We start from the raw sequence: 22,820 nt of genomic DNA on the forward strand, positions 1-22,820 counted from the left end.
GAATGGCTCATTATAGCCTTAAAATTTGGTACAAGGCTGAAGTTAAGTTAGGCTGGATCCCTCACAATGTTTCTTTCAGACCTTTGTATGTGGACTTCCTTGCAGTGACACTACAAAGCTTAGAGAGCACACTGCAAATAAGAAGTTGCTACATCACACACTCACTGTGAATTGCAAAATACCCAAACTATAAAATTAAATTCTTTCTTTCATTGCTGGCATACTTTTGTAAGATTGTACACTTAACCTAAGAGACTCATTAGACTATTTGTGCTCTTTTAAAATTTCACTTTCCCTTGTAGTAGATGGACACAATTATCCAGAAAACGACACAAAAAATACAAAGTGCCAAAACCTTTCTAAATTTCCCTAACAAAAAGAAATTATGCTAAAGGAAGGAACAAAGTTAAAAGAGCAATTATAGTCAGTACAACAATAAAACAAGAAGGAAGAGAAGCAAGGCAGAAGGACAAAGAGTCCTTCCAGATACAAATCTGTATAATTATTTTTTGAAAACTTTAAAGGACTGTCACAGAAAGCCTAGGATTGACTGGAGCAGGGCATTCAAAAAACAATCATTCATTTTGCTTCTGGTTGTAAGAACAAAATAAAATATTACCTAGCAAAATCAATATGCTCTCAGTTGACAGATCTGAATTATTCATGCTTTTCGGTGGCCAGTTCTCAATGAGCAGCATAACCAACTGCTGCTGCTTCTGAGCTTTATATTAGTGCTAAATGCAGATAATTTCTGAATCAAAGCCAGCATCAATTAATTGTGAATAACTAGGGATGTATTCAAGGCTCTTTCCATACATCTGTTGCAGAATACTCAGAAGCTTTGAGTCAAGTCAGTGACATTTCTGTGTTCAAAAGGGCCTGTGAATGATATCGTTCCCCCCCCCAAGATATCTGTAAGAATGAAGTAATTTAATAGCTCTTCTGTGTGTGAAATGTGATAATACAGAGGAATTGTAAATCAACCATATAGCAAATTTACACTCTAATTTGCAGAAGCATCACCAGCTTGCCCCAAAGCTTGGAGTTAATGGGAAGATGAAGAACAAAATTAAGTGCAATATAAGTGGACAACACCACGTCAATTTTAATGAGTCAATTACCATACCAGGCACTTGTAATTTACACTTCCTTACCAAGAAAGGAACTAAACTATGCAAAGTCAGACTAAATAGAAAGCAGATTTAATCAGCTTTCTTCTTGCAGGAGACAATGCAGAAAATTTGCCAGTGTTCTTTTCAGGCTCAGCCAGAAGGGGAAGGAAAATTGAAACCTTGCTTGTGGTGAATGTCAGCTACAATTTAAAGATCTTAATTTTACTTGGCTGTTATCACACATCATTACCTAAGCAGTGTTTTAATCCTAATTCAGATCAATATCTCAATCTTAAGTATTTTCTAATTACCAGTTCTAATTTCAAATTTATATTTTTTGTCCCACATACCCTTTATATACAAAAATCTAAGTTCATAGAATATCACATGGAGAAAATACACATCCAGCTTTCAAGGTCCCTTGCTGGGACACTATCTAATTTCTGGAATAGTGATAGCAGTCTCTTTCTTGGCAAAGCTGTTCCCTAAGGAATGGCAGCAGAGGTGACAGCTGTGACTCAACTGCTTGCATGTGGTTAACACAAGTCACAGTGACCCAAGCAGCTTCATGAATGATACTTTTAAGCTCTTTTAATAGCATCCCTTGGTACTCTGCTGGGACTGGTAATTTCAGGGCCTGAAACAGGAACATACACTTGTGCTACACACCAAATAACAATCTCTGCAAATATCACAAATCAGCAAATCAAGCTGTAGAAGACAAAGAATGAATCACAAACATAAAGGTTACCTCCAACAGTTCATCTACAGACTCCACCTGGACCTCCTGCAGTCCAACTATTTGAACCACGTGCTTGCCATCTTCTCTTGCATAAAGTCTGAAAACAAAACAGTGCAGAAAGGAGATTTCTGAAATCTCAGACAGCAGCAACGAAGACATGTGCCAGTGCTGTGACACTGAGAAAAAGCAATCAAGGCTACTCACTGGGGAAAGCCCTTGCTGCCATTCGTTTATTTTTAGAACTGAAGAAGTACTTAATTCATAACACAGGCCACTGGCATCTCACTGCTAAAGAGAGATTAGCAATGCATTTCTGCTAGTTCAGGAATATAATAAAGCTAGGAAGTGAATTATCATGTTTACGTTTTAGAGTTCCTGTCTTTCTTTAAACTGCACCTCGGGTTCCTCTGGGAAGTTCAGACTAAGTTTTGCTCTGTTCATGTTCTCAAGATTTTTGCACAGGATTTTAAAGCAGCTTCTATGAACCTGTGCTAGGAATCACACAGAAGCCTTACAATATAGAGGCATAATACAGACATGATGCACATGGGAGGAAGTTTAATCTTCTCCTTCAGTAACACATAAGTTAGCCAGTGGACATGCAGAGAATGTAAGGACATTCCTTCTTCCTTAGTTAATCTACTCCTTACACAGCAGATTACACTGCCTGCTCCTTAAAGACTGTTTTGGAGAAAGGGAACACACATGCACAGAAAAAGGTGCTTCCTTTGTAAACAGATGCTCACTTCCCCAGAGGGGCAGAAAGCCTCCTCCTTAAGCCCTCTGAAGGACAGTGCTCTGAGGCTGTTGCAGAACCCCAGCTGCCAGGTATGTTCCTTCAAGGTCACTCTGAAAATATTTTGCTGCTGAAATTTAGAAATTTCAGACCACGGTGGGTTTTTTTTAAGCAAAATACGTGCTGAGCTGTCCTAATTCCAAATGGAGCTCCTGTAGGAGTATAGGACCATCCAGTTAAGTCTGGGACTGAGGTGCTGCTACTGAGGTGGTGGCAGCATCACGTGCAGGGGCTTGCTCTGGCCAAGTCACTGGGCTGCCAGGTAAAGGTGGTCAGGGAGAGGGTGAGCAGGCTCTGCAGTGTCAGGCATGACAAGTAGAGATCAACAGGATCTTCAGAGACTGGACTGGCAAGAGCCAAAGCCCCCCTGGTATAGCAGGAGAGACAGAGAGAGGTTATGTTTGACCAGGGAAAGGACAATGTTTGGCCTAAGATAAGTTGCCCAGGGAAGTTGTGAATGCCCCATTCCTGGCAGTGTTCAAGGCCAGGTTAGATGAGGCTCTGAGCAATCTGGTCCAATGGAAGGTGTCCCTGTTCATGGCATTGAGTGTGGAACAAGATGATCTTTAAGGTCCTTTCCAACCCAAACCATTCTAAGATAGGAACTTTAGGCCACAAGAAAGTTGATTCTCTACCTATGGATGTTCAGCTGTTATATTTCTAGAGTGTAATCAAAACAATCTGAGCTCGTATCTCAAACATAGGTCCTTATTCTTACTTATTTCTCCCCCAAACAATAAAACCAGGAGTCCCTATCAGTGTCACAGTATTTAGTGCTAGATCCTGCCTTCCTCCCTAAGTAGCTCCCAGAAACAGCCCTAATTAAATACATAACATGTACTGTAAATGCCAATATGTTAAATGAAATTGCACGAAACAGTAACTGATTTCTAAACAGTAACCAACCTATTCATAACCATAGGTTTATAGTAAACCATGTTTTTTATTTAAATACCTCTTCCTTCCATTTAGCAGGTCATAAAGCTGCCCACAGTAGATCTCATAAAAACTGATGCAAACAAGAAGGTCTTTCCCTGACGGTGAAGCTTCCAGGTGTCCGAAGATGTCCTTGGCAGCCAGGGCGTAGAGTCCCGGGTTCCGGTGAGTTCCTATCATGGTGTAAGTCTTGCCAGCACCAGTCTGCCCGTAGGCAAAGCAGGTGGCATTGCCTCTGTGAAGATAACTGATGTGTTTAGTGTCACATCTGATTCATTCATATCTATTAAATAAGATTCTGCAGTGTTGGTATCTATCTATAGTGGCCCCTTAGCAATGAGGTTTGGTTTGCCATCCTCTCTTGGAAACTGCACACCACTTAACAACTATTCCCAAGCACATCCTATGGAGATCTCATGTCTCACAGAGTGCTGTCTCTCTTCCTTTCTTTGCCTTTCCCTGTCCCCCTTAAAAAAAGACTTTTGACCCAGGTAAGTACCTTGGCAGATAGTGGGTAAAAATGCAGGTCTGCAGTGAGTAATAGTGAACAATTTCTTGACAGCTTAGATTGCAGAATTAGCTCACCATGGTGTCAGATTAGACCAACACTTGTGAAAGGGATGCAGCAGGAGGGACAGAAAAGTTAGGGAAAGCTGAGGAAAAAACAGTGTCATCTATTCTGGTGGCATTACTAGATTAGCTGTAATGTGAATCGTGGCTTTAGTGACTATTAAAAAGCAAGACAAAGCCTCATCTTCCTTTTTTCCATTTTCCTTTTCTCAGGAGCATGATATGCTGTCTTTGCTGATGACACTTAGAGATTTTCAGGAACAGAATACTCCACTTCGTTAATTTTCAGCACGGATATGTAATCCTTTCCTTCTATGACTGAAAAAGGTAACTATATTCGAGCTCATTATTTTGCATGAAAATAAGATCGCTCACATAAAACCACCATCAATTTCCCATTAATCAGGAAGTATGTAATTATGATTAAACCTCTAAGCAAATATAAATCAATAAAATAAAAATAAATCACAAGGTTATTAATAATTTCTATTGCCCTGTGAACTGTACAAATACATGCAAAAACATCTCTCAGCAGTCCCAGGAAAGAAGTAACATATTTCCTCTACAGATGACTGTGCACCACACGATTGTTAGAGTGAAGATTAGACTTCAGAAATCCTGGGACACATTTTTTTGTTCTAGGCTGGCCATGGTGTCTCTTGGTTGCACCTGAGGTCCAATTTTACCTTCCTCCGTAATTTAGATTTGCCGCCAAGCACAAAGAAAGTTTTCCCTGATTTATTTTGTCAAAATTGCAATCAAAGACATTCTGAAAGGGGGAAGGTATGTAGCAAAGGTGAAATGAATGCATTTTTCAAAAGATGAAAAGCATAAAGGAAAATTAAAGCAGTATATGAAAATGGAAAAACAAGGCAAAACCAAGGCAAAAAATAACAAAAGTAAGCACTTATGCCCTACCCGTTAAAAATATGCTGAATGAGAGGATAGGCTGTCTTCATATACACATCCTGATTGGTACATGACTCCCCAAAGACTTCATCAAAATAAAAAACATGCTGAAAAATAAAGATGATCTTTGTATGAAAATGAACACTTTTTTTTCCCCTTCAATCCCACTCAAAGGTAAAATTAAATAACCAAAGTCTTTCCAGTGACTTCATATGGCTTTGGAACAAGCACAAAGTGATCCAGCACACTTAACATGCAGCACGACATATTGCAGGGACACACCAATCAGGAGACTCAGGATAGGAAAAAAAAAAACATAGGGAAGAAAAATGCCTTGATTTCCCATCATTCTGAAGCAGAGCATGCCACAAGAATAAAAAAATACCAATTAAAGACAGCCTATTCATGAAATGACTCAGCCTACAGATGTACAGTAAGACTATAACAGTAAAAAGAACTTGGAGTCAACTCTTGCCTTTCTCAAAATTAGTCCTCAGTTGTGACTAAGTTGTGATTAATTGCCTCTGTTCTTAAAAACTTTTGTGCCAGAGAAGAGAGGAGCTGTTCTTAGGCAAAGCTGGATTGTATTAACTCAGAAGGGGGCAAGAAAACCCAAAACTTCCCACACTCCAGCTCTGACTCAAAGAAGCAGGGTCTGTGGAAAGGATGCAGCAGAGTTCATTATGAGCTCCTTCATTATGAGGGTAAGAGTAGTGATTGTAGGGATGGTCACAAATATCAGGTTTTCAAGAGTGCTCGTGAACTGGTGTGTAACACTGCACTCCAATAAACTCACTGCAGTGTAAATTAAGGTGGCAGATCTCTAGGACTGAGAATCATTTCAACAGTGCACAAACCAACCACACTAGTGCACAGGCAGCTTAAACCAGGGTGTCTCAGCTCACAGGGCACATGTGCTCTGTGATGGGCCTGAAGTCTGGGTGATGGAATATGCTCCACCACCTCCCATTTGCTCTGTACCCCTTGCTGTCCTTTCTATAGGAACCAGAGAAGGATGCAGGGTGAGCAGCCAGACTTGGAAGCAGAGAAGTTCTCCTAGGTCCTACAGAGTAGAGACAGCCTTTGCCACAGCACTTTTGTTTGGACTATATTGATTGATAGCAAGAATTCATTTATCTGTACTGACATAAGAAAATTAGTTAACGGTTATTTCAGCACTAAGACGTGAAGGTGATAAGTGCTGCATACATGCCAAATATAGGTCCTCAGATGGAGGGACTGGGGTGGAGTTGCTGCATGTGCTGCACCATAAAATGTGGCACATGAACAGGACCCGAGAGAGCTGCAAACTGGATTTTCAACTCCAAACAGTTGTTCCTAGGACCCAGACTGTAAAAATAACACCCAGTAGAGGGAGAATGGCTTGCTGCTCTCTAGAAATCAGTTCTCTTCCTGGTGCTGTCAGTCAAAAGGGAGAATTTGAACTATGACAGCACAAAGCATTCGGGATTAAGAAACAAAGACCAAAAGGGAACTTAATTTTCAAGAGAATTTGAGAACAATGGAATGGAGGGGATGAGCGTGTATGTGATTCACTGAAACAGACCTACAGTGCTGAAACAGTGGAAAAGGAACCCCTCACTGGAGTACCCTGTGAAGCCATCAGTGGGCTCTGCAGCAGGCAGTTCTCCTGCAGCAATGTGCCATTCCTGCAGGAGGGTTTATTTTGCCACATACAAAGAAAGCTGCAAGAGACTTAAAAAAGCTTCTAGAGCTTCTAGAGCTTAAAATTCCAGGCTCAGGTTTTCTGCCACAGGCTGGCACAAATCAGAAGAAAAGCCCACCATCTATTTCAGTGTAAGAAATGCTGACAGCCGTTCTCTGTTTTCCCTCATGGAAACTCCAAGCACAAGATGCTTTACTCTTCCACACATGTGACCAGCCCATAAGCTCAACATTCCAGTGGAGCATGTTACCTGTAAAATATACTGTGTAAGATCAACTGCCTCCTTCTTCTCATGGAGCAGTAGGGTTTCTCTGTCTTTCACTGTGATGATATTCACCTCCCCCCGTCGCTCCTCCCTCAGGCCTAGAGGACGTTTTCGGACACACACTCTGATTTTCTCACTCTCTGTCCACGGAGTCTCTTTCTCAGAAGTGTTGGATCTACGACAATAGCGTAGGTTTACATTTTAAAATCAGGTTACAACAGTATCTAGGATATGCCTGAATTTGTCAGCTTTATCAGGTAATGTTTCTGCCTTTAATGCTTATCAAAAAACTCTATAACACGCTTCACTCTTACACGATGAATTTTCTGATGTTTTTTCCTAAACAGGCTGATGCTTTTTGTGCACTCCTGTTAAAAGTTGAGTTTGTACAGCCACATTCCTGACTTTGTTGCTGGACTGGCATCTTTTCAGTTGCACACAAATATGTGATGGAAGATGGCATAATATGGAAGTTAACATAATGAAATTTAATCTTGCTGAAATTATTTGCACTCACAATTAGTCACTTAAAAACGTACAGATAAAAGTATGAATAGATCTTGAAAAGGAGAAGGTATAATATTTAGATCCTTTTCCTCCTATGCTGGACTGTCATTCTTCCCATCATAGATTGTCAAACAGGTTACAAGTAAATGCCCCAAACTGGGAAATAAAACAGCATCACAATGTTCCTATTCAGCTCAAAAAAATTTGAAACGTGTCATTGTCTCCCCTTTGGTCTTTTTTCGTAAAAAGTTATGTGGTTTCAGACCACTGACAAAGTTGTGCTCTTATGTTTTGGCAAGTCTACTTTAGTTCCCTTCCAGACACCTCAGAAACAAAGGTCATTTCATGTTTCATTGATTAACCTGCTGTGTAAAGCATTTTGTGATGCAGCATAAAGAACAGGCTCGAATTTAACAATAATGTATTCATTATACCTCTCCCTTTTTCAAGCTGTCTTCAGCCAAATGAGTAATGATTTTCAGCCTGGATTTGAGTTTCAACTAATCAAGCCCCAACTTGCCCAAAAGTTGTGTTTCTGCCATGCTGTCCGAATGCCAAAATCTCTTACTGTAGCAACTGAAAACTAACACATACTAGTTGTCTAATAAACTGAAATCAAACCCAGAAGTTACTCAACATCTCATTACAGCTACCAGCTTGTGGTATCGTTGCTATTGTGCTGCTCCATTTCCCAGAAGCACATGACAGATACAAATCTCAAGACATGGTCTTCAAAGACCACACACCAGTTACAATCTTTACTTGTAACTGGATTCCATTTAATTTTAGTGCAGTTCTCCCATGCAGACCAGCATCAAGCCCTGCTTTTAAGTAGAAAATTCCTCCTCTGGAAAAGAAAGGCAGTGATACTTGAAATAAGAGGCTTCATAAGTGGATGTGAGCTTATGGGTATCACTTGGCACCAAATGTTGTGCAACAAATGACGAGCAGCTCTGAAGTTCAATTCTTGAGTCAGAGGCTGGATTTGGTGATCTGCAGAAAGAGCCTGTTGTGCTCTAAGAGCTTGAAGGAGGCAGTGTTGATGGCAAAATTTGGAGAAAGGAAAAACTGAAGGCTTGGAGGCTCTGGCAATGAGCAAAAAGGCATAAATTCTCTCAGGTACACAGACACATTTAGTTAAGTATATTTTGTATGGGAACAGAATGCATGTTAATTATATATGCTAAACCTGAGGTTTGTATTTCCTACTAACCTTTTGAAAATATAAATTGTATTTCATAGTACAATATAATTTTTATTACCAGAAAAAAAACCCAAACAAAAGTCTTGACACAGATCATTAGAAACCTGACTAGATAATAGGTCGGAAGAATCACTATGCCCTGTCAAAATCAAGCCATTTGCTGTGGGCAAGCGCAAAATAAATTTAAACGTTAAAATAACTCTATATCTTTCCACTGAAATCATGTCAGTGTTTTCCAATATTTCTCATGGATGAGACTAGACTAGGTAACATGGGAACGGATGGACTCAGTGAAGCAGCTGGGCACTTGCAAAACAGGAATTACAAACCCAAGTGTCTTGCCAACAGGAATTACAAACTCAAGACTGGCCCAAGCCTGAAATGCACAACTCTCCAAAAAGGAGAAGAGGGAATTGAGGCATATCAAGGGGAAGATGCAGAAAGCCCACAAGATGAAGCATAATGTGCTTAGGAAAAAAACAGAAGAGAGCAACAACAATGAAGACTCTACTGTAGGATTAAGAATCTTGAACTCTCCTAGCTGAGCCATTAGGTTTTATATTTTAGCATTTTTTATGTGCCAGCACTATAAATCCTGTCCTTTTATTTGCACTTGGCTCAACTTCCAGAAAAGACAGAGAATGCACCACGATGTCAATATATACAGGAGGTTAGTGCACTTCTCTGGTAGGTGAAAACGATTTTTTTTCCAGCAAAGGAGAGCTATAAACTGTTGTGTTATAAAATGTCTTGCATTTCACAGCTTAAGTGCCCTAATCACTATGTCACCTTAGCATTTTTCCAGTGTGGCAGCAGCAACTATTTCTCCAGGCTACATGCATTCTCAGTGGGATTTGTAATTGATACCTCGACTCCATGGATCCTCTCATATACCAAATCTTTTCCCACAGCCAACATAGACAAGCTCCAACTTCATACAGCTGTCTCTCCTCCCTGCATTTTAAAACAAAAATGCCATGACTGCACTGCAACGACCAAGATAATGGTATTCTGTGTGCAGAGGATCTCTGATGCTGCATCAGGAAGAAAAATATTTGGTGCTTTAAAAATGTTGCCAGGGTAGATTTCATGATAATCATAGCCTTTCTGTTACCAAATAGCAGGAAAAGTATGGAAGTTACAGATCATGGTCCTGGGGAGCAGCTGCAAGGCATCCCTCTTACCACCATGAACCTACCCCAGAATTCTCATTCTGATTCCTTTTAAAGTTTCAGTTCAGAAATTCCATTAGAAACAAATATAGCCATCACAGCGTGTATCCCTTCTACTGGGAAAAGCTTGACAAACCTGACAACAGACAATGCCATCTTTTGGCAAAATAATGTTTTAAAAGATGGTCCCATGGAAAGACAAAGATTCGCCAAAACACCAAGAAAACAAAGCCTTATATCCTGAAAGACAACCTCACCAGGTTGACTATTCTTAAACAACCTGGTGAGTAGCAGCTGGTCAAATTCAGATGATTCCTTCTACAAGACTCAGAGAGTTGCAAGTGCTTATTAATCCCTCTCTTGTCTACAAGAGTTTGCACTGCTCTGTAGTGCTGGGATTGTTTATTTGGACGTGACAAAGACAGATCCTTCTCCACAATTAAGAAAGAATTAATTATGACTAACCTGAAATATTAGCAAAATAAAGGTGACTGATCATTACCTGATACAGGAATGAGGTAGTCCGTAATTATACCCTGAAATATGAGTTACTCTTTGCACAATAGGAGCTTCAGAATCCCCCAGGAGAGGGGCAATATCATCAGAAACCGCTGGACAGCTCAGGTCCTTTTTCGTGCATATTCCAGGAATATTTAGGTCCCTTCTAGTTAATCTGACTGGCTCTGAGTCCTGTGGTTGAATGTGTCCCAGTATTTCCCCTGCATTGTCCTTCTCTTCATTGGCATTGAAATCAGATGAACGATACAATTCAGGCTCAGAGTCTTTAACTGTTCCATCATTCTCTTCAAAGAAGGACTCAAAACGCAGCTGCCTACGGGGACCTGACCTGGCCACCTGGGGCTGAATGAAAAGGCCACGTGGTTGAAAATCCTGCTTGCTTGAGTCTGCAACGCCTTCCCCTCGCATAATTTTGATTATTCTAATGAGCTGAAAGAGCCGCTTGCGGTCGTTCATGTCATGGACCCCCAGTTTGGTGTAGTCTTCCATGGAAACTTTGGCAAGCTCATCGATATTCTGAAGACCAAAGGCAGCAAAATGGGGATAGTATTTTTCAAGGTCTGCCTCACAAAGGCATTCATAAAGGCATGATGCCATCTTCAAGATAAAGTCTAAAAGAAATCAAACAAAATAAACATTAGAATCATATGAAACATCACATCTGACAAAGTTACTAATGAAGAGACTGCACATTTCCACAATGCCATTTCCTCCTAGCCACTCAGGCTAGAAGCTTGTTTAACTCCAAGTCTGTAATACACTAGACTGTTAAACATTACAGAATATTGCAATAACGATAAACTAAAACATAAAACAACTGTATTTTACCTATCAAATTTTATTTCAATATTATATACAATACACAATGTGTAAGAAATGCACAAGGCAAAGTTACTCACTGCTGCTGAGTTCCTACACGCCCGATGTCTACTTGATGAACGCCACAGCTACTGAAACCCCGTCCTCAAGCTGCAGAATGTAAAATGCCTAATTTTAGAAGACACTCAAATTAATATGAAGGCGTGTGGTCTAATGTGGTTCAGCTAGCCCTGGTTAAAAAAACCTGGAGGAAAAAACCCTGCATTTGTTCCTCACTTCAAGGTGCCTAATTAAGACCATTTGTCTTACAGACGAACAATAGCAAAGCTGTAGTTTTGCTATGTAGGTTTCTCTTTTATGTCATGAATCTTGTGAGCATTTCTGAGTCTCCTTGGCAGAATAACCCAAACATTCTCTGAAATCTGAAACATAGGATTTCTCTAAATCTACGTGTGCCACTGGAACGTCACACTTGTGTTCTTGGGAAACCCGAAAAAGCAACATGCATCACCGAAAGGTATGCCAAAAACCCTCCAACTTCTTCACTCATGTCTCACTGGCAGTGCATTGTGCAGCTGTCTGTATCCAGATGGATTAATATCTGCAGATATTTTTACTTGTTCCACAAAATGGAAAAATGATAGCACTTCAAGTATCTGTTGCCCACTCTCTTCTTATATCTTTGTACGGTCTAGGGCTTCAGCAACTATAGATCTTATTAATTTTTGGAAAATACAATAAGATTCAACAAAATCAAGTTTTTTAAGACCTAAATTTTCCTCCCTGTAATTCAGGGTAGATTCTTTGTGAGGATTTTCAAGCTTCTCTACAATACATTATTTAAGAAAATAAGGTCACCAAATATCACCCCCAACTTTGAGTCCATATCATTAATTAATACATTATGTTGAAGTAATAATAACAAAATAAAAAAGATTAATATAAAGTGCTGATTGTGTAAGACATTGCAAAGGTCAAAAGGTGCAGTAGAGGTCATCTCAAATGACTCAGAAGTTAGTCTATGCTGTAGACAAAATTCTGAGATTGAGCAGCGACAAACTTCAAGACAAAAGCATTGGTATGTAATTGGATTTCTTTAATGTGTATGTAATGTGATTCTGAATCTTGAGGTAAAGTCAGAGTCACTGCTGAGGTTGTGAGATCCTGGGAGGGGTGAATCAAAATTGATAGGGAGGATAGCAAACCCAGAAATCAGGGAGGTTAAACACGAAGACGTGCAAGGGTTTCACAAGCATTCACAACTTGCCAACTTCTCTAACAGATAAAATTCCACAGGAACTTGAGACTTCATTTAAAGAAGAGTTATGTCTTGGAAAAATTCCCTTTCTTACATAAGATGGCTTATAATGTAAAACCAGTACAGGTCCTGTGCAACTCTCTCTATGCACTGCCATGGGAAACTCCTGCTTGATGAAAGGAGCAGAGAGAACTCAAAGCCAAAACACCAATCTCAAAAGAACTGAAAATCTGTTCAAAATAATCCGACAAATTTATTTTCTCTACTCTCTATCTGCATCCTAATTTACACCTATATTTTTATATATCCTTATGTTAAACACAGAGTGGCCAAAGCCCAGTGCAAGAACTGATTCAGTGTTAACCTCAGTTTGAATTATAATTGAACACAGCACAGAGAAGAAAGGCAAAAAGGGGAAAAAGTGGAGACACTTCCCGAAAAAAGGAGCAGCAGACAAGGGGAGAGAACTATGAATTTGAAGGTCAAAATTCTAATTAAAAATGAAACAAAATATCTTTAAATAGCTAGAAATAACAGGTTTTCATTATACAGAGTAACAAGTGGCAAGAATTCTCAAAATGAGGAAACTCCAAGTAATGCAAGAACTGCAGAACAGAGGAGAAGGTTAGTACTGAGCCATGTAAGCAGCTCTGCATGGCTAATTGCTAAGGTCTGTTGCCATGTGAAAGCAACTAAATGGCTTCTTAATGAGGGCTGATCTCTTAATGAAAGCTGAGATCTGCCTTCCCAGATATAATAAGTCTTACTGGATCTGAGTGGTTTCAGGGGATAACTCCAATGACTTCCCATCCACAAAAAGGAATTTCACAACCTAGGAAAACCGAACATTCACTAATTAAGGAGTAACAAATTAATTAGCCATGGGGAAAAAAATTAATCAGTCATTATGATGACATGTTCCAGCATTTCTGATTGCTTTAAAACGTAAGAGGAGACAATTTCTAAAAGATTTCGTCTGGTTCATACATGAGAAAATTCAGGGAGAAATGCAGTTGCCAGTGAAATCTTTCAGGCCTTTCAATGATGCCCTAAACAAAAAAAACAGCCTCCTTTCTCCTCATTAAAGAATACTTTAATTCATCCAACACTTTGTGTCTGAAGGCACTTTTCCTAACAGATACATAGTCTTTCAAAATAAATCGGCTTTGCAAAAACTAAGAAGAGGTTTTCAAGAACTCTAAATTGTTAATGCCATCTTCTGGCAAAAGAAAGAGAAGGCTTTTGATTCTTATAAAATAAATAACAGCCAGCATTCCCTCAGTTACTGTCAGGATCCAATTTTGTTTGTTCCCTTGAGAGAATAATGTGTCCTGGGGCAGAAAAGTATAACATTCTTCAATGTGGATATCCAAACCTAGGTCTTGTTCCCCACAAGGCTATGAGTGACTTCACAGAAAAAAACAGGGTTGAGATATAAGACTTCTTAAAATAGTTGGGTATAACCCATCTTGATGATCAAGAGGTGAGTCACTGTGGAAGTACAATTCTCCACGCACATCCAGCCTGCCATCTTTATGTGGCAAACTCGAGTGCTCTGCAAATTATTTCTTAGGCCAAGAAATTTTACAAAGATCTTAAAAGGCTGCCAGATGCTGGTAATGGACGAGTACTTGTTGTAAAAAGGTACTAGAATTATGTATAAAGGGACTAGGTCTAACCACGGAATTAGATCACAGCTTGTCATCAGAGAGCTCATCCTCTGTTTCAGCATTAGAGGTTTTTAAATGTCATAAAGCTGCAGAAAAAAAAAAGTCAGGTGTAAACAGCAGAAAGGAGTGGTTACATTTTTCTGTTCTGCAGGAAATTAACTTACCACAAAATTATGCTCTATGAGCTGGTTCTCCGTTTTAAAAGGCTTTTAATTATTAATAAGCTCTTTCACAGAGCTAATCTTCTCCTTCTCAATGCACTTTTCAAAGTGGAGAAAAGGCTGGTTCTTCAAAGATACTCAGAGTGTGTCAATCACTGCATGTAAAATAAATCACATAAAATCCCCACGTAGGCTATTTTAAGAATAATCAGCCTTGGACCACTATATTTTGATCCTTATTAACTTCTGATATGTCAGTGATCTCAGTGCAGCGTTCACCTGAATAACACTCACGTGCCCGGTTATCCCACTGTAGTTCACTCACACTGACCTGAGAATTTTAGATTATTGCCACTGACGGTCCTGAGTGCCACCACTGAGAAATGACACAAGTGATCACTATATCCATACTTTAAACTAGGGAAACCAAGCCTTGGAAAAGTGAGGAAATCTTAAGTGACACTCCTAGAAATGCAAACTAATGCTACTACACATTCAAATAGCCTAGGGCAATCATTCTGAATCATCAGCTCTGGCCTGATCATTAAGTAGGTTTATCAGGCACGATTTTCAAGGGTATTTGATAAACAAAGAAATTGTTAATCAGTGTCCAAAACCTAAACACCACCTTGTTTTCCATCCAGATCATTTAGCTTTACAAATACTTATACAAATAAAAGTTAGAAACTTGCAAAGTTTGTAAATGCATGCAGCAGGTAGGTGTTTCCTCTCCTGATCACAACCACAGCAGCGTGCTGCACTCACTACTTGCAACCGCATCCCCCTCAAAGAAGACTCCAGCACAGGCTCTGTCCATGCCAAAGTGTTGCCTGGTTTTTCAAACACAGGAGCAGAGACAAGAACGAAGCCAATCTGGCAATCACACAATAGGGAAAAGGGAATCACATTAACACACGTCAACACTCATCCATCGTTATCCCTTATTCATCTGAGCATTAAGCTCTTTCTTTAACTGTGATCCGAAGCCAAATCTGATTTAGCCCTCCAGAAGTGAATGGCTAATTTGCTTTTCCAGAGCACCACACAAAATGCTTCACCTTTAAATCATTCTGACCCCGTTTCTTGGGAATTAGGGCATTCCTGCAAAGAATGGGGTCAGGGTGTGTTGCACTTTTATAAAGACAAGCTCCACAACAAGAGATAATCTGTATTGTAAAAAGAGTCCATAATTTTAGTTTAACCCAGCAGGTAGGGAGCTGTGAGGCCATGTTTGACGTTGCAGCAGATCCCCTTGGAAGATCACAGGATTACTCCACTCTGTGCACGTAAACAACATGGCATTAAACATCCTGCCCCTCCTTGGAACAAGTGTTGGGGCAGCCCTTTGAATAGATAGATAGCGACTTTCAGCCTCAGTACAGCAAAAGTAACTGGAGAGGAGGGAAAGCTTTTAATGCTAAATGACAACTATTTTACAGCTGGACCATGACACAGGTCAGCAGTGCTCCCCTTTCCTTTGCCACTGACACATCTGACCCAGAGCAGGCCTCTAAAACTACAATTAATGTCCTTGCTTCTTTAAGCAGGCTTAAAAACAACTAAATATTGGGGGTTTTTTTTGTTTCCTAAGAGAGTATTTTGGGGTATTTTAATCCTCCCTCCACACTAAGTATAGCCTGGTGACCTCAGCAGAAGAGGCTCCATCCTGCAGCTGATCCCAACAGCTGCCAAGAACAGCTGCACAGAGAGGGGAAGTGTCCAGTATTGGAATACTGGATATTGGAAGCGTCCAATATCCCTCCACGTGCCAAGAAAATAACCCACGAGTTATATCGGGAAAACTGATTATTTGAAAACCTTGCCCAAGCTGTTCCTGCCAGCAGGATTTACCAAACGGCTTCTGAGGTTTTATTTTATAATTTTAATTTTTTGTAACGAAATATACAAAACACGCGAAATATAGTTGAAATATTATATGTAAAATACATAATATATATTATAAAGTGTTCTGATATTTTATATAATGCAAATACATATGTATTTTAAATGAATATTTAAATACTTATATTTAGTATGTATTTAAATATTTTTATATATTTTATATAAGTATGTATGCTTATATAATACACGTTATACACTGATATCTATATTACATATAATATAGACAAAATATTTAAGTACATATTTTAAAAGTATGTTTAAATATTTTATATATTACATATAAAACATAGAAAATGTGAAATATAGAAAATATAAAATAAAGAAAATACTATTTTAAAAATTTCGTTTTACAATTATAATAATGTATCGAAACAAACCTCCGCGCGTCCGGAATCGCACCGCGTGGCTGACCGAGGGGAGATATCTCCTCTCATCCTTCCCCGCGCTGTCCTACCACGGTTTCCCCCCTTCTAGAGCGCGCCGGGGCCGGGCAGGGCGGTGGTGCGAGGGCCCTCCCCGGTCGCGGCCACCCCGGTCCCCTCAGGGCAGGGACCCCCCTCGCTCCCTCACGGGCCGCGGCGCCGCTCGGCGGCGGCCATTGGGCCGTGTCTCCATGGCAACAACGCTTTTCCCGCTTCAAACGCCCGCGCGCAGCCTCGCGCCCCCAGCCAGCCAATAGGAAGAGGGGAGAGGGACGGGTAGGGCGTGGCCCGGAGGTGAGAGACCAATCAGAAACCTTAACGAGAGAGAGGGCGGGGCCTAATGAGAGCGGGAGCGGGGAGAGGGAGAGAGGGAGGGCGGAGCGAGACGGGAGTGGCTCCCGCCCACGCTGGAGGCGCTGTCATTGGTTGAAGCCGCCGTCAGTCGTGCGCTGCATCCCCCCCCCCACTCTGGGACCCGGAAGCGCAGGTGAGGGCGGGGGGCTATGGCGGCCGCCGCGGGGGGACACGTGTCCCGGTTCTCCCCGTCCCGCTTCCCCGTGTCCCACCACACCTCTCCCCCTCCCTGGGCACGGCGGGTGACCTTCTGCGGGCGGGGATGGGAGTGCGGCCCCGGGGCGCCGGGCAGCGGCGTGGGAGGCCTGGAGAGGTTTGTCCTTGTCTTTCCCGGCGTGCACGGGAGGGGGTGCTGGTCCCCCGGGCTGATCCTGGGGCTGGGGGGGCCGGCGAGGGGGTTTGTCCTTGTCGTGGCTGATCAGAAGCTAATGGAGGCGGTTAAAGGGGTTGACCAAGAGAGCTGAGCGCCGTCCAGGGGCGTGGGTGGTGGCGAAGGGCTCCGTGCTGTGGTTTATCCCGCACTGGAATCTGGAGGTGTCACACGATGCCGCGCTTGGTGTCCCAGGGAAGATCAGTGTTGTGTAAAGTTATTATTTGTTGAAGTGTGCATCTCTGTCAAAATGCAAAGCTTTGCCTGGAACTGGGAATCTCCCAGACCTTTAACGTGGATGACTCATCTCCATCGCTTTCCCTCTTTTTCTGTATAGGGCCAGACATCCCGGCTGCGTTGCTTATTGATGACTGTGTTTATCACTTGAGAGGTGTGTTCCTTTACTGTTTACATCAAATTAGTGCTTAATACACATGCCAAGAAGCTTTTAGTTCTGTATAACAGATTTATCTCTAGCCCAGACAGCAGAGAGCCTGTCCTTTGCAATTCATTTTCTCACTGACATCCTAAGGACTTCTCTGCTGCAGGGGCAATTATTTCTGTATGCCAGTAATGTTGAAGTATTATCTCTGCATGGGACCTTTCGATTTTTGCAGTGGAAAAGGCTTTCCTTTTTGCCTTTGCTTTATAATTTTTTATCCCTCCCTGCGATATGTTTTGTAATATACCATAATATATCAACAGCAAAGAAATGTCATGCAGGTCATATTTCATGCTTCTTGATAACCTTTTTCTTTTTTAAAAAGCTTTTATATAGGTTCCTGTTTAAAAAGGAAAGGATTCTGGTTTTCTCATTTCAAAGATAGTTAATAAGATGCATTTTGATTGTGTAGTAATACAAGGGGGTGGACAACTTTTAGCTCTGCTGAGATACATTTGCTGGCTAAATACAAATAATCCATTTGAACTCCATGTTTTGTGTTGTTCTTTGATCCCCCTGTGCTGTCCCACAGCTCTCGGTGCAGTTGGCAGACGGGGAATGGCCGTGAGAGCTTGTGGCTTGATCATCTACAGGAGGCTGCAGCCAGCACCGTCCTCCAAGGTCGCTGACAACATCGAGTACCTCCTCCTGCAGACATCCTATGGCACCCACCACTGGACCCCGCCAAAAGGTGATGTTTGTTCTGATAACACTCTTGGCGTGAGGTTGCAGACCGGACTTTGGCCCGGTGCTGCTGAGCTCAATTTAGAGAGGCAGTTACCAGCCCAGAGTAGCTGCTGATTGTGGTGTTTGTCTGATGCTGCTGCTCCTGCAGCTGCGGGGAGAGTTTTGAGGCTTAAGTCGTTTGCAAAGGATACTGTATAAGGTATTGGGCGCGACTAATTTCGGTTGGGGCTAGGGGTGACACCCAGTCGTGCTCCTCATGTATCTCACGTTTCTGGCAGACCTTCAGCACACGACTGAGGTAGCAAGTGAATTTTTTACCTTTTTGTTCAGATCTGATCCTCTGTCAGGTACCACTGGCCAGGTTGGTTGACCCGTGTCTGGTCAGAGGGGTCACAGTCTGCAAGAAGGCAAACTGAAGTCTGCAATGGTACACTTTAAAACACTTCTCTTGGAAGTTGCAGGAATTCCTTGTAAGGGACATCACTGGTGAAAATCGAATGCCTAATGCAGTGGAGATGAGAGGCACAGATAAGGTGAATTCTCCTGTCAGCCATCTTCGCCTAAGCCATCAGTGCTCATCAGTGAGGTCCCAAAGCAGAAGACAAGCCCCAGGACGAAGAGCAGCACCTCCTCTGTAAAGAAAGGTGTCAGAGCCGGTGTTTGGCAGTATGCAGTCACAGCCCTGATAACCAGGAAAAGTGCAGCACAGAAATACTTCAGGTTCCTTGCAGATCTTCTTACACACTGTTTTTTACCTTCCGAGATTTGTTCCTGATAGTTTTCACTTATCTTTTTGTAAAATGCAGTGCTTTTAAAGCCTGGTGCAGCAGTCTGTAAATGGGAATTTGCAAACTGGGAAAAAAAATAATCTTTTAACAGTACCAACTACGCTCTCCTATTAAGGGAAAGAAGAAAACTTTCCAAACCTCCCCCTTTATCCACTTCACCAAAAGCCTAAGGGAGTTGTGTTTGCAGCCTCATGGAAAACCAGAAAACTAAAAGACATGATTGATTGTTGTGAGAAGAGACCCACGTGAAAAGGCTCCCTGGGAACACAGTAATTCTGGAGAAGCAATTGAAATTACTTGGAGGCATTTTGGTAGGGAGTTAATTGTCTCGTGGGCATACATCTCACACACTCAGAATCACAGAACCATTGAATGGTTTGGGTTGGGAGGGACCTTTAAAGATCATCTGGTCCAACCACCCAGCAGTGAGCAGGGACCTCTTCAACAAGAGCAGGTTGCTCAGAGCCCATCCAGTTTGGCTTTGAATGTTTTCAGTGGTGGGGCTTCCACCACCTCTCTGGTGGCAGCCTGTGTCAGTGTTTTCACCATTCTCATGATAAGAAAAAGTCTTTCTTGTCTGTAGTCTGAATCTGCCCATATACATAGCTTGTCTGTGATGTTGACATAGATTCAATGTGGCAGGAGCTAGAAGGTGACGTTGTAATTGTCTTTCCAAGCACAGATGAAAGGCAATTTACAGCTACAGCTGTACCTTGTTATTTTAAAAGTTCCCTAAGCAGCTGCAATCCTATGGGATTAAACTGGACTTGCTTGGATTTCCCCATGTGAACCTCATCAGCCTCATCTCTGCCTCTAGAACTGTGACTTTGCACTAGCCAAGGCTGATGGGAAGGGAAAGGGATGTGGGGTTCGTTTTCCTTCTCAATGTGTTGGAACTGCATCAATGGAAACAGCTGAGAGGATCTGAAAGCTGTGGTGTGAGGTGCTACCACCAGTCCTTTTTCTCCCCAGCAGGTAGACTGCATTGTGCAACTTGGAAACTTACTGAGATTATATCTGAGGTTATCAACAGATATCAACATCAGATACTGTTTTCTGCACAGTTGCTGCTTGTAAGAGAAGCATATTTTGCATTTGAGTTGGTGTTATGTTGTAAGGGGTATTTAAACTTCTGGTGCACAAAGAAGTGAGTGAGACCTGTTGCAAGAGCAAAACCAGCTTCCCACATACCCCAGTTGTAGTACTAGAGTGGGCCTTTGGGTACCTGTGACCTGAGGAAGGATTCATCTCTGTAATTAAATTACGGATATTTGCAGCCAGCTATGTAGAAAATTGAGTGACACCAGAGGCAAAATAAAGCTTAGGGGTTTTTTTTCCCTTTTAAAACCTCCCAACTCCTGCTATGTTGCTTTTTTGAGGTCTTGCTTGGCTTGTTCTATTTATGTTCTGGTCTGGAGCTTTCATGAGAAAACCAAATCTGACATTTCTCAACAGAAGTACAAACGGCTGGGGATGTGTTATATTTATCCGTTGTTTGTAGTGGCACCTCTCGTTCTGAGCAATGTAAAATAAATGATGTGTCTTAGGAGAACCACGCAGCTGGTGAAAGGACTGGCTCTGAGGATTCAGAGGGGGAATATGGGAGAGAGAGTATTCATGGGGGAATATGGGAGAGAAATAAAAAAAAAAAATTACAAAAAAAATAAAAGGATGCTGACTGCATAGATGAAACTCACCTTTTAAATGGGCATTTGTTGGTGCCTGGTCCCGTTGTTTCTGGTCTGTTGGCATGAGTGAGAGTTTTGCAGAACTGAGCCTTAAGCTTATGTGGGAGGGCAGGGTTGAGAGAGGATTAAGACTTGCAGATGAGCAGTCTCCCCTCTAACAGGATGAAGGAAAAACATTCGTAAGAGACTTGGTCCTCAGTATAATCTAAGGTGGAACAGGTGTAAAGTGCTCCAGAAGACTAGAGGAGGACTGGGAGGAAAACATGTCTAGTGCTGACAGGCCACTGGGGGTTTCAGAAGGTGTGGGGTAAACAGTGATCCTAAAAGCCAGAAGGCAAAGACAAATCAAGACATAAGAGTTGGAAAAGCAATCTCTGCTCTCCGAATTTCCGTTTCGTCCCGTATCAGCTGCAGTGTGCTCCCGTCTCTGTCTCCCAGTGTTTCCCAGTTGTTGACTGGAAGTTTCATTCTCAGAGACTGACTTTTCCACCCTCTTGGCAGGCCACGTGGACCCAGGTGAGGATGACCTGCAGACAGCCTTCAGGGAGACGCAGGAGGAGGCTGGTCTGCAGTCCAGCCAGCTCACCCTCGTAGAGGGCTACAGGAAGGAGCTGCACTACCCTGTCCGTGGCAAACCTAAGACCGTGGTTTACTGGCTGGCAGAAGTGAAGGACTGCAACACAGAAATAAAGCTGTCGGAGGAGCACCAAGCTTTCCAGTGGCTGAAGCTGGAGGATGCTTGCAAATTGGCAGAGTATGAGGACATGCAGGCAACGCTGAAAGAAGCGCATCAGTTTCTCTGCTCCAAAGAATTAAGTTCTTCTGTGAAGGATAAGGGGAATTTCTGAAGGAAAATGGCCTGGGTTTTTTTCAGGGGTTTTTTGTTTGTTTTTAAATTGGAGGAAGAACTACATGGCTGCAGAAATGTAGATTCCTCTGTTAACTCTGTAGAAATTCAGTGAAGATACATGGAGCTTTTAAAGAGCTCGTGCTTTTGTCTTGTCTAGCTAACACAAAAAGGCATGATCTGATTGAAATGTGAGCCAGAGGTGTCTGAATTGAAACCTAGATCTAACAAAGACTTCCTCTGTCCCTGTCTCATTTTCTTCCTTTTTTTTAAATTTTTTTTTATTTTTTCCTCCCTTGAAGTGCTGAACAACCACAGGTCTTTTTGAAAAATGAAACACTTGATGTATCTTGACTTGCTGATGTAGGGCTACAGAGTTGAGAAAATGAGCATATGGAGATTTTTAATAACAGAATTCTTGCTGCAAAAGTCACACCTTGCATTTCAAATGAGGAAGCAGTAGTTCTGTTCCCAGCTCCTCCACTGATATGCTGTGATCACTTGTCAAATCATTTCAGGTCTTGTTTGTTCATATCATGAATTTATGTAAATCCCTAATGTACTGTTATGAGAACATTTTCCATCCAAAAAGTTAGTAAACGGTTGAGGTACAGTTGGTTGAGATGGTAAACCTGAAGTTCTTCTTTGGCCTCTTTCTTTTCATTTTTTGATCTTTAACAGACATCTTAGCCATACATTTTTCAGGGGGATGAGAAAGGGAAATCTATGTGGTTAATACATTTTCTGTACAGGATATTTAAGCTTATGTGCAATCTGTTTAATACTATCCGTGTTTCTGTGGCTGCAGCCACTCATCTTTTGGTGCAGTATCCGTTCATAAATTTAGTACCAGTGTGACAGGAGCGCCTTGCTCATTACTCTGTTATCTTCCTGTGGAGAAATTTATAAAATCCTTCTTATAGTGCATCTTTATATATATGTACGTATGTATATATGCATGTGCACAAAAAAAGGATGCACTGTAAGGAGGCT

General features: G+C 41.6%; 2 protein-coding genes across 8 annotated transcripts in view; one reads left to right on the forward strand and one right to left on the reverse strand.

Moving 5' to 3' along the window:
• Positions 1–16,824, reverse strand: part of KIF24 (kinesin family member 24) — a 28,385-nt gene extending 11,561 nt beyond the window's left edge. For 2 of the 6 annotated variants that reach the window (XM_039382654.1, XM_027722196.2), the window contains exons 1-6: positions 10,403–11,024; positions 9,518–9,682; positions 7,003–7,192; positions 5,075–5,172; positions 3,606–3,821; positions 1,864–1,951 (exon numbers count right to left, since the gene is read on the reverse strand). In XM_039382654.1, the coding sequence (XP_039238588.1) occupies positions 1,864–1,951; positions 3,606–3,821; positions 5,075–5,172; positions 7,003–7,192; positions 9,518–9,682; positions 10,403–11,016 (1,371 nt within the window). In that variant the 5' untranslated portion in view covers positions 11,017–11,024. Of the gene's footprint in view, positions 1–1,863; positions 1,952–3,605; positions 3,822–5,074; positions 5,173–7,002; positions 7,193–9,517; positions 9,683–10,402; positions 11,031–11,318; positions 11,407–14,330; positions 14,483–16,606 lie in introns of those variants that run through there. The other 4 variants (XM_039382651.1, XM_027722199.2, XM_039382652.1 and 1 more) reach the window with 4 other exon arrangements.
• A 241-nt stretch (positions 16,825–17,065) lies between these two features.
• On the forward strand, positions 17,066–22,760 carry NUDT2 (nudix hydrolase 2). 2 transcript variants are annotated; one of them, XM_027722204.2, is made up of 4 exons: positions 17,066–17,138; positions 17,713–17,766; positions 18,350–18,508; positions 21,482–22,760. In XM_027722204.2, the coding sequence occupies exons 3-4, from the start codon at positions 18,376–18,378 to the stop codon at positions 21,826–21,828; spliced, it is 480 nt and encodes a 159-aa protein (XP_027578005.1). In that variant the 5' UTR covers positions 17,066–17,138; positions 17,713–17,766; positions 18,350–18,375; the 3' UTR covers positions 21,829–22,760. The 2 variants fall into 2 exon arrangements, with proteins under 2 accessions (XP_027578005.1, XP_027578006.1); XM_027722205.2 differs by lacking the exon at positions 17,066–17,138 and adding an exon at positions 17,173–17,318.
• The last annotated feature ends 60 nt before the right edge of the window (positions 22,761–22,820 follow it).

This window comes from Pipra filicauda, unplaced genomic scaffold (genome assembly GCF_003945595.2).
Source record: "Pipra filicauda isolate LSUMZ 115617 unplaced genomic scaffold, ASM394559v2 scaffold278_size1010298_pilon, whole genome shotgun sequence".
Taxonomy (NCBI): domain Eukaryota; kingdom Metazoa; phylum Chordata; class Aves; order Passeriformes; family Pipridae; genus Pipra; species Pipra filicauda.

What these genes read in the sequence shown, in the direction of transcription:
- NUDT2 (XM_027722204.2), top strand. Translation starts at nt 18,376, where the DNA reads ATGGCCGTGAGAGCTTGTGGCTTGATCATCTACAGGAGGCTGCAGCCA. An exon ending in CCACTGGACCCCGCCAAAAG is followed by an intron (nt 18,509 to 21,481) that starts GTGATGTTTGTT and finishes CCCTCTTGGCAG; the next exon opens with GCCACGTGGACCCAGGTGAG.